The 12404-nt window shown below is 35.4% G+C and overlaps 1 protein-coding gene across 2 annotated transcripts in view; it reads left to right on the top strand.

The window, feature by feature from the left end:
* LOC148956318 (uncharacterized) overlaps positions 1-12404 on the top strand; it is a 98957-nt gene that overhangs the window by 71170 nt on the left and 15383 nt on the right. For both annotated transcript variants that reach the window (XM_089103893.1, XM_089103807.1), the window contains exons 5-6: positions 4601-4821; positions 11562-11886. In XM_089103893.1, coding sequence (XP_088960019.1) covers positions 4601-4821; positions 11562-11886 — 546 coding nt within the window. The remainder of the gene's footprint in view (positions 1-4600; positions 4822-11561; positions 11887-12404) is intronic.

The raw sequence follows: 12404 nt of genomic DNA, 5'->3' as shown, positions 1-12404 counted from the left end.
GATTGGGCAGCCAGATACTGACGATGTTTTTTTCTTTTCATCTTTAATAACGTCAAAATACCATCTGAATCCACGGGTCAAATTTTTTTGAAAACTTTTCGCGCAAAGGTCTTGTCGATGCTGCTTGATCTCGGAGTTGCATCATATCATGGATAAATTTCGAAAAAGCATCATCAACATCATTTGAATCAAAAATGGGGGTCCAGTCTTTATTATCTATCAATTCACGCAAAGGCTTAAAATCAATCAATTTTTCTGTCGGTTAAAATTTTTAGTTCCATGTTTTTTAAATTGAGTTTGAGATAAACATTGGGCTACATCTAAAACAACGCTAACCGGTAAATGATCAGACATGTCACATGTACTAACAGAAGACTTTATCGCTTAAAAGAAACGCCAGAAAAGAAAATTTTATCCAGCAAAGTTGCAGTAGTCTTTGTTACTCTCGTAGGAAGCGAAATACTTGGAAAAAGGCCTGAACACAGCATAATGTTCAGAAACTGTTTATGAAAAGCCACATCTAAATTCAACAAATCAAAATTGAAATCACCTGAAATTATTACTGGTTATTTACACCCACCAAGTTTTACAACTAGGGGATCAAAAATCTCCAAAAACTCTTTGGGGTTACTTGATGGCGGTCTATATATACTGGCCCAAAAATAAAAGGTTCACAGCCAATAGGACGTAATTCAACAAATAGTCTCACATAAACCTTCATCCCGAACTGAAAAATCATCAAGTATATCAACAGACCAATCCTGTCGGAAATAAATTAATTGACCACCTTTCGCACTCTCAGACCTACACCTTGAAACAGATTTCATACCCGAAAGGGACAGCATAGACATTGGAGACTTTGCGACAAAAAAGTTTCACATACAGCTACAGTATCTTTAGGACTAGAATTTAACAAAAACTTGAGCTCACTATAGGCACCCTGCAATTCTTGCGCATTAAAATGTAATGCCCTTATCGGGAATTCACATTGCTCAACTTCATTAGTTAAAGGGTCATCCGAAAAATCACAATCCGGTAGATTTCTGACATACTGTACATCTTTTATCACTCCCAGTTGAATCATTAAGTATCGCATCTAAGTTTAAACGGGACTCCAAAAACGACTGAAATATATCCATATCACAAATAAACAAAGGAAAACTAAATAAAACTTCAATTATTCACAGTGAAGGTTCATTAGCCAGATTGAGGATCTGAGTCACATCTGCTATTGTTTTGCATGGTATAATTTGCGAGCCATTTTTCACAAAAATGATGCCTCTCATCGTCCACACATTCTTATTTTCAAATCTGTTGCGAGCAAGCTTGAAAACCTCCTGCCTCTCCCTAGTTAAAGCTTCATTAACAAAGACGCGGGAACCCTTAAGCATTTTTCAATTGCGAAGTATTTCGATTACTGCAGGTTCTGAGATCAATGTAATTTCGATAGGGACTAGAGCTTGATCTTTAGCTCCAAGACGTTTAGCCCCTTTAATGATCGATTTTTCAAACTCAAGTGCCATTTGCAAATTTAAACAATTAAGAACTTTTTCACCTACTGCCGGGAGATCACAGGAAGTTGTCATGACCCCAGGAATGAAGACATTGTTTGGAAGGGCAGACTCAACCAATTTGTCCAACTCCAACTCATGTTTTTCCAGTTTGGAATGATTTTGAACAAGTTTTAGTCATAAATTCTTGAGATCTTTTTCAACCTGCTCAAACTTCGACTGAAACTGTATCTCAATTGCTTTATGAACCGCTTGCGTAATCGTGTCTAAAAATTCCTTTTTAAACTGCGACGGAGATATATCTAACTTGGAAAACTCTTCGTTCAAATTTTTTCAGATCTTGTCTTCTACACCGCTTCGCAATTCCTTCAGATCAGTTTGTAGAGGTAGCACATATTCAGATAAGTCATCTGGAAATCCATCTGAACCTTTGATACAAAGCTTAATCGCTCTTTGTGCATTTTTTCTCCCATCTTTTCTCCCATCTTTTACCGCTTCTGAATACTTTATCGAGTAGCGCCAAATATTATCAGACGTCAAACTCTTGCTTTCGTCTGTTCCATAATAGCAAACTTCATGATTGAATGTACCGTCACGAACAGTAATCACTCTCTTAATTTTGCACGGCCAAAGTTTGTAATATTTAAACTGCGCAAATACGCGATCACCCGCTTGCATAACTGGAGAGAAAATTCACTCGGAATCCAATCTTAAATACGCGGGGAATTTTAGCCCGACAGCTTATCTTGGAAGCTTATAATGAATATCCTATTATAAAGAAAAACTTGCCAAACAGGTTTGTAATTAGTCCAAAAAAGTCCAGGTAAGCTTGCAATGATATCCTGTTCATAAAATAAACTTGTCACTGGTTTGTTGATAGTCAAAATGCTTATAATAATAATGTTAATAGTCAAAATAAACATGTTAATAGTCAATAGCCATATATATATATATATATATATATATATATATATATATATATATATATATATATATATATATATATATATATATATATATATATATATATATATATATATATATATATATATATATATATATATATATATATATATATTAGTTTTATATATTTTCCTTACCTGTATACTAAGGGAGAAAGCAGAATGTTTACTAAAAATTGTCAGAAAATTCTCCTTCCTCTGTTGAAAAAAAAATAAAATATAGAAAACTTGTCAAATTAATTGTGCCTTTACCGTCTTCGTCCCTCATCCTGTCTAAGAGAGTATTTGCGACAAACATCAGCCTTCCTTGCACCATAAATATTCTATGACACAATTCCCATCCCCTACATGTTTGGGTTTTGTGCAGCTAATGGGGTGGGCTGTGGGCTTATTTACAATCTTTTTGCTTTAAGCTTTTTTCTGGGTTCAATGAAACCAAGCAGCCAAAAATTTAGGGGGTAAATCTGATGATTTTTTAGAAAGATATTGTTAAATAGGGTATTTGAGTCCAAATACATTGTTTTGTTGGGTATTTTACTTCGTTACTTTCTAATTTGGGGGGGGGGTAGGGTGCAACTTATAGCTAATTCAGTGTCAATATCCCCCCGCTTGTTTAAACTACTGATGTATTTCCGGTTTTTAAAAGTTCCTTTCACCTGATAACTACTATGAATTTTGATCTCTGTCAAAATCTCAAGGGAAATCTAAGTCTCTTCGAGAGTTTGCACTAATAATCTGATTTATTCTTATCCTCTTTTTAATCTTAAGGAATTTAACCATAAAACCCCGATTTCATTAAATTCAAAATCAGAAAGTTTATCAAAGAATGGAGAGTTTTATTGCCCAATATACTAGATCGAAAAGGATTGATGATTTTTCAATAGCGTAGGCTGTGAGCTATTTAATGGTCCTGTTTTGAGAGGTTGCAAAAACCGCCTTGTGGTGTATCTTAATTGTCTCCAATATATGGGTGCATAGTTTTGTTATCATTGCTCGTTAGCATGAAAAATATTTGAAACTGATCAAAAACCAATGAGATTTCTAAGATTAGAACCGGTATATGGGTGTTTTTGACTGCGCTCAATAAAGCTGAAAATCGTTATAGGGTATCTTTTATTATCTACTTTATACAACTGCTCTTGTGTAAGAGAAATTGCAGTTAAACCAAGATAATACCTTATCTCTGATACAAGTCAGCATATAATGTTTTTTTTTCTTAATTATGAGAAATGAATAGGCTAACTGATATTTTTTTTTTTTATTACTACATTTACTAACAGATATTTCCTTTCTGCTTAATACTGTTAGTTGCTTTTCCAGCTTCTTTCTGCTAAAGCAGTTCGTTGCGCCATACTAAAAGTGATCGAAAGTAGCTCCTCAACTCGAGTCTCTAAAGGGGAGCAAAGCAAATAATTCTACTTGCGTCTATAAATGCAAGCGTCTTGACTTGCCTTGCCTTGCCTCTTGAAAGAGTGTCTTATATATTTAATGGTCGGGACGTGAGGAGGGGAGCGGCACAGGACATTAAAAGGTATTATTGGAAAAGGGAGAGTTTTCAGCAGTCACAATTCATATTGGAGATTTTGTAGATTGTCCACAAGATCTCTCGAAAAAACTTGTATGTAATGGAGCAGAGCAATGAACATTTATTTTTGAGCAAAATTGAATATAATGAATAAAGTTATATATTTTAAACTTCAGACACAAAACCCTAGAATATATGTCCTAGCTAAAAACTAAAGGAATACCCCCTCCCCCTTCTGCAAAAATCTTTTAGTATCTTCTATATTGTTTTGACTTACGTTTCTCTGTGTAGTATCTTTGAACCTAATATATTTAGATCTTCTTGCGCTTTGGGTCTCCTCTGCTTTTTTAAGCCTTTTAAGGAGAATGTTAACATTGTCGCTACCTTATGATTTTTTTTAATAAAATGATTGTTTGAAGATTTCTCCCTCCCTCTTTTGGGTATGACCTTGCTAGCCTATGTTTTGCATAAATTGTAGTTACCAGAGTCGGTTTATATAGAAAAGAAAGATCAACTTTAATTAAATATTTAAAAGAATAGTAAAATAGTTAAATATTTAAAAGAAAAGAAATAATATTAAAAGAAAAAGGACTTATTTTCAGATTTTCTAAATGGGCAGCTCATATATTTGCAAAATGGAACAGAAAATGCAGCCAAATGTTTTGTGAAAACTGGAATACCGATTACTTTAGAAGTTCAGTTTCACGACCCTGAAAACTATCTTTCAAAGGCCAACTTGACATACCTTTGGTCGCTTAGCCAACATGACGATTTTATTCAAACAGATACTGCAAGTCTTACTACAAATTTTTCAACGCCACAAGTAAGTATTACTGTTTAAGCCTATTTATAAACGCTATTGTTTACTTTGGTAAATTACGTAAGGGGTTGCAAAGGTGACACTAGCAATTGTGTAATTTCAAGACTATTTCTATGTCATCTGATAAATGGTATTTCCGTAAATCTTGCCAAAAATGGAGAAGAAAAAAACAAGTAATTCTTAGCATCAGGATCTTCTATGTAATCAGCCGAGAAATAAGAAATCGTTAGATGGATTGAAAATTTTCCGTCTAAAATGTGTTGCAGTTCACACATATAAAAAATTGATTAGAAAAATAGCAGCAAATATATTGTGTTAATTGTCAATCCTTTTCCTGTATATAATAATTCAATTTATAAGTGGAGTGATTAGCCACACTTACAAAAACGTCTGCTACTAAATAACTTCTAAACTAGCCTAGATAGCAATATAAGTGTATGCCTCAAATCAGTCTATATCGAGGTCCTATATCTTCGTTTGGCTAGACTACTGCTCTGCCGTATCAATTGTGGTGTAAAAAGCCACTAGATGTTACCTTTTCATTTTGTGTCAATTCAGAACATATACATATTCCATCACATTCCGTTCAACCTAGTAACTTCAAACTGCAATTCCGCTCAAGCTTATTTTTGCCCTTAATGTGCTCTGATCTTAGACGGCCAAATTACCTTTGTACCATCTACCGTATTGCTAAAATTTCTTAATTTCTGAAGCTCAGATGTTTTAAGAGGGGCTATAACCACCTTCACAATCAAGCCATTGTCAGGGGTTACGGAGTCAATGACTGGTCGTGGAAACCGTCCAAATTACAAAAAAGAATTACCTTGACTCAATTTCTCTCACAAAAGGAAAGGTTGCAAAAGAAGGTTGGCTTTCTCAGCAAGAACCAAACTAATATTAATTGAACCCCACCAGTGAATAAATTTCCACGTTAATGAACTTAGTTCGCAATATTTCGTTTAATGGTAATAAGGTCAAAGAACCTTTTACACACTTAAAGGTCATGAGACAAAAATGAATAGGCAAAAAATGCTCTACGCCTATTTTAAAGGGATGGGTATCGAAGTTAATCAAGTCCGTCCTTGTCATTATAGGCCCTTTGAATCTATAGTACTTTATTTAAAAAAAAAAGAGTTTTAAGTTTTGAGTTGAGGTCAAAGCTGCATCAGAAAATCTTACAAATTTTATCGGAGGCTAGAAAAAAACGAAGAATACGAAACTGGTCTTTACAGTCCCTACCGGCAATGCTGATCTCCGCTTCATGACTCTTCAGCCAGGAATTGCAATGGGGGATTGGGGGCCAGCTATCCTATGCTTTTGCACACCCTTCCTCTTTAGCCTCTCCAGAATCCTCCAGGAACCCATTTAGAACTGGGTCGGCTCTGGCTGAGCTTACAGAGTCACGCCACTTATCCCCACTCCAGATCAAATGGATTGGCAGATCTCTGGACCCTCTATTGCTGGATAGGGTGTTTTAAATTGAGCTATCTAATTTTGGGAGCTAAAATTTTGTATATGTATTTTATTAACTACTGATATTAAGGTCATTACTATTTGGGGCTTTTTTTACTGAAACATTTACTGTCCCATTGGTAAAATTCATTTTTTTTTTTTTTTTTTTTTTTTTTTTTTTCTAAATCCAATCATCCTATTGAAGAAAAAAAACATATGAATATTTTGGCATTGCTATCTCAAAAGCTGGATCGTTGAAATTTCAAAAGATTTGTGGGGGTTGTGTTGGTTGGTTTTTGGGGTGTATGAAGTTATTATTGAATTGGATAAGGTAAAAGTAAAAGGTGTAAATTGGTTTTGTATTTTGTTTTGAAAAAGGGAGTTTTATAGTTAGGATGATGAAAATTTTATATTGGAATAATTTAGTTTTTTAAATTTCAGAGGTGTAAAGGAGGAGAAAATAGAAGAAGAGCCGTTTTTTGGTGATAGTATTTGGTTGAATTTATTTATTAATAAGAGAAAAAAAAGAACAAGGTAAAAGGAGAAAAGGGGAGGGGGACAAGAAAATATAGGATAAAAATAGAGAAAATTATAAAGAACGCGAATACTCCTTTTTAAAAAGATTAATTAAAAAAACTTTTTCCACAAAATAAGTTTTTCAGAGAAAAGTAAAGAACTCCATTAAACAGAAAATGATCAAAAATCAAATCAAATAATCTACCAATCGTGAAACTACCACAAATCAGCATCGATAAATAAATGAAACCCAAAACGAACAGAAATTACAATAAATAACCGAGTCAAACTCAAAACGAGCAGAAATTAACATAAGTTTGGCGCAAAACCCCTATGCCTTCCCAAGGCCAGAACAAAATTTGCACTTTACTGAAAAAAATATAAATATTTTTTACTTTTATAACTTTAATAAATCAAATAATATTAACATTTGATTACTAAATATCATTATATTTATATTAAACTGACAATGCACATTCATTTGTATTTTTTTAGTAAAGTGCAAATTTTGTTGAAAAACTTATTTTGTGGAAAAAGTTTTTTTAATTAATTTCTGTTCGTTTTATATTGACATAGTTTTTTCAGGGAAAAAGAAAATAACACTTTAAATCTTTTCATCTTTTAAGACTTTATAGTCTGGCCTACTATTTGTATTCTGGAAAAAAATTGTCATCAATTTTTAACAACATACACCCTTTTAAAAATCTGGAACAAATAGTAGTGTTTAATTTAGTTTCATACCTTCTCTAGTTGACCTGAAATGGAAAACTTGATACCATTCGCAAAGGTTTACTTTCTTTGATAGCTTGGATACACTTACGCTATTTTGATTTGGTTAAATTTCAAGAGCGGAAGTAGCCCCAAAAATTTGAACATAGTACCCTCAGTCGTACTTGGGATACTGCTGAGATGCCTTATTGGGAATTAGCATTATCACAATGCATTTTGATTTAATCTTTAGGCAACATTTAGTTTTTAAAAATAATGGGCAAAGGGGAGGGGGGGCTTAGGTGGGGGGTAGTGCAAGGGTGACTAGTTGCCCTCCAATCACTTTCGACTATTAAAAAGGGCATCAGTCCTTTCTATTTCCAATCGAATGAGCCCCTTTCGAAGTTCCCACGACAACTCCTTCGATACGAAGTGCCCTGGTCTAAACAACAACAAAAAATATCACTAATCACTTTCGACTATTAAAAAGGACACTAACCCTTTGAATTTCAAATCGAATGAGCCCTTTTTTGAAGTTTCTACGACAATACCTTCTATAAAAACCTTATATACCCCCAGGGCATAACTTAAAACCTTGCCCTGAGGGCGGTGGGGGAGTATCCTCCTCAAATACATATTTTCTATCCGGAAATCAACTACGCTGAACAAAATTGCTATCTCAAAATTTTTATTGGATGTGTTTGGGGGGATGATGGGCGTGGGGGGGGGGGTCTTGTTGTCCTCCAATCACTTTCGACTATTAAAAAGGGCACTAGCCCTTTGAATTTCCAATCGAATGAGCCCCTTTTGAAGTTTCTACAACGACCACTTCCATATGAACTGCCCTGCTCTAAAGGAAAAAAAATAATAAATAGTACATTGTGCCAACATCGTTCTTATATGCCCTCAGGGCATAACTTAAAACCCTTGCCCTGAGGGTTGTGGGGGATTGTCCTCTTCAAAAACATATTTTCTATCTGGAAACCATCTATGCTGAACAAAATGGCTATCTCAAAATTTTTATTGGATGTGTCTGGGGAAATTATGGGCGTGGGGAGGGGGTAGTTGCACTCCAATCACTTTTGACTATTAAAAAGGGCACTAGCTCTTTGAATTTCCAATCGAATGAGCCTTTTTTGAAGTTTCTACGACAACGCCTTCTATAAAAACCTTATATGCCCCGAGGGCATAACTTTAAACCCTTGCCCTGAGGGTAGTGGGGGAGTTTCCTCCTCAAAAACATATTTTCTATCTGGAAATCAACTCCGCTGAACAAAATGGCTATCTCAAAATTTTGATTGGATGTGTTTGGGGGAATCATGGGTGTGGAGGGCTAGTTGCCCTCCAATCACTTTTGACTATTAAAAAGGGCACTAGGCCTTTGAATTCCTAGTCGAATGAGCCTTTTTTGAAGTTTCTACCACAACGCGTTCTATTTAAACCTTATATGCCCCCAGGGCATAACTTTAAACCCTTGCCCTGAGGGTAGTGGGGGAGTGTCCTCCTCAAAAACATATTTTCTATCTGGAAATCAACTGCGCTGAACAAAATGGCTATCTCAAAATTTTGATTGGATGTGTTTGGGGAAGTAATGGGCGTGGGGGGCTAGTTGCCCTCCAATCACTTTTGACTATTAAAAAGGGTACTAGCCCTTTGAATTTCTAATCGAATGAGCCTTTTTTGAAGTTTCTACGACAACGCCTTATGTAAAAACCGTATGTAGCCCCAGGGCATAACTTAAAACCCTTGCCCTGAGGGTTGTGGGGGAGTGTCCTTCTCAAAAACATATTTTCTATCTGGAAATCAACTACGCTGAACAAATTGGCTATCTCAAAATTTTGATTGGATGTGTTTGGGGGAATGATGGGTATGGGGGGGGGCTAGGTGCCCTCCAGTCACTTTCGATATTAAAAAGGGTACTAGCCCTTCGAATTTCCAATCGAATTAGCCTGTGTAGAAGTTTCTACGACAACGCCTTTAAAAATTTTATATGCCCCCAGGGCATAACTTAAAACCCTTGCCCTGAGAGTTATGGGGGAGTGTCCTCCTCAAAACACATTTTCTATCTGGAAATCAACTACGCTGAACAAAATGGCTATCTCGAAATTTTTATTGGATGTGTTTGGGGGAATGATGGGCGTGGGGGGGGGGCTAGTTGCCCTCCAATCACTTTCGACTATTAAAAAGGGCCCTAGAACTACCGATTTCCAATCGAATGAGCCCCTTTTGTCTCTACGACGACCCCTTCCTTATGAAGTGCCTGTCGAAGAAAGAAAAAAAAAAACATTGTGGCCACATCGTTGTTTACATAGGCAGCGCTAGCGCGCTGCCTATGATTGATCAAGTTCAATATTTGTACTAGCATACCTTGTCTTAATCTATTATGTTTGGCTACTCAATTTAAAAAATAAAAGACGTTTTTAAATTAGTGTAGGTGACATTAAACTTTGAAATTAAGTAAAAAAGATTATTATGTCACCGAGAGGAAAGGAGGTGGGATTTAAAAAATTAAAAAAAGAAGAAAAAAGCTGGATCATTAATTCTGTTTTTTAATTCAGAAGATAAGCAGTTCATAATTATACCATATTTTGTTATCCCAAGATTAGTTGTTTCTTACTTAGAAGGAAATGAGTTTATGTGTAACTACTGTGCTATCCCTTGGCCCATACAGCTGTGTTTTTTCCCCATACAAAACGACGCGCACACACCGGATACAGCAAAATAAACAAAAAATATTGTATCAAATTGGTTCATTTCATCTATTAAAATGCCAAGGGCAAGAAAGATATCTAACCACAGAATTGGGGATATGCTTATTTTTAATTATTTAAATGTTCCTTTTCAGTACATATTTCTTAGTCTAAATCCAATTCTTTTACTTGTGTAATGTTGTGTATGAAAACTCTTAGTTCTTCTTCAACGTGTGTATGTTTCAGTGGTATAGTCAGAATTTTGAAACGTAGCCGTTGAACCGCCATGACGCATGAATTTTTTAGCTGGAAACGACTGAGATCAGACGAAAAATTAAAAACGGCCGTTTTATGCCAATACGAGGCTATGTAAACATTGGGTAAAACTTCCCGAGCACCAATGGCGTATCCAGGAATTTTTGCTCGGGAGTTACAAAAACGCATCAAAAATTCGTTTATATGCATTTTTGCTACGTTTTTATCAGTCAGTCAAAAATTTCGGGAGGAGGGAGGTTCAAACCTGGTAAAACCCCCTCCCCGACACGGCATTGCCGAGTACTTATAGAAAATACAACATATTGGCTTTGCATTGCTATGAACCGGCAACACAATTTTGCATTTTTCAGTTTGTTTTCATTTTGACTCTTAATTGAAATCATAAGATAAACAAAAAGATTTAGAATATTGCACTCAACACGCTTTTTAGAATTCCTTCTTTTGTCCTTAGCATTATTAATAGTAGAGCCCATTTTAGGAAAAGCTGTGCACTCAGTTTATTCGTGCTAAGAACCCCAGTTTGGTTAAACTCTTAATGAGACTGTCAATATGTAAACCTGCTGATGTGGAGCAGTAAAATGATTCTGCGTTTTCTATTTTTACTGAAAAGACTCCACATTATTGTGCGATAAACGAAAGCTTTCTGCGTTGTGGCAATAATAAATTATATGAAATTTTACAGCATTTTCAAAATTTGACAGCTGATTTTCTTTTCTAAGAACCTTAAAAAATCAGCCTTAAAAAAAAAAATCGTGATTTATGTTTCCAAAATATTGAATGAAAATCTTATTTTTTATGTCCGTGAGATAAAATTATACCCATGAGAGAAAAATCGCTAAGATAAAATCGGAGTGACTGAAGTTGGAGTGACTTTGATAAAATGGATGTTTAGATAAAAAAAAAAAGAGAAGATTTTTATATTCAAGATGATGGTGATAACTCACTTTTGCGAAAAATAAAATATTCTTGATGAAAATTCGCAGTCAGTGATCACAAATAGTTGCTGCTCGAATGGTTACTGTTTTACAGTCTCTGAGCTTTAAGCACCTGAATTCAATGCTCCATTTTTCCGAAATATATTTGTAATTTCAATATTTGCAGAAGTATGAAGTGCAAGTGCAAGTTTTGGCAGATTTTACTCCTCCTCCACCACCTACGACGCCGACTCCTATCACAACAACGTCGACCACAACTACTACTACTTCAATCCCGACAACGTCTAAAGCAACGACTGTTACTATAGTTACGACAACGAATTCTACAAGTACTTCCTCATCGCCGAGGGTTGTTACCAACAGTGTTTCTAGTGCTGTTAGTAACGGAAGATCTCTACGAGATGTTTCAATAATTTCTAGTAGAAACGATTCCTTAAGCATCTCTCCAGACTTCAAGTACGGAAAGTTTGGTGTTGCTTTGGAAGCTAGAGGTATTTGTATACAGTTTGAATCCGTTTAGTATTTCTCTCTTCTACCCACTTATTTAAAAAGATTCTTTTTCTAATTGCAGTATGCTAAGTTTATGTTGTAGAAACGCCAAAGCAAAATAATATGCTTTACCCTCACCCGCGGCGTTCGGTCAGAAAGCCTCTGACTTTATAACCAGATGGATTATTTGATGGGCATACTAGATTGCTCAAGTAGATGACGTTTTGAAGTGACACTTAAATTCTAAGACATCCTCTTTTCTTTTCTATCCATATGTCGATTTTTCTATTTAACCGCAATGCTCATAAGCAGAATTGATTTTCCGGACTACCCGGCAGAAATTTGGCTCTTTTTAAGGAGGCTGTTCGTGCTTCAATTACTAAAGCCGTCTGTTTAAGACGTTGGTTCTCGCTCTCTGTGGAAAGGAACATGCCGATTCAGCAGTGTTACAAACAAAGATAGTACGTGGGAGTGAGGGTGTTGGATGTACCTGTCTCTGTTGGCTGAGATCTGGGGTTTT

Source organism: Artemia sp. Qi Xiang Cuo, chromosome 1 (assembly GCF_049724085.1).
Source record: "Artemia sp. Qi Xiang Cuo chromosome 1, ASM4972408v1, whole genome shotgun sequence".
Lineage (NCBI taxonomy): Eukaryota > Metazoa > Arthropoda > Branchiopoda > Anostraca > Artemiidae > Artemia > Artemia sp. Qi Xiang Cuo.
This window is presented reverse-complemented; position numbering and strand designations above follow the sequence as displayed.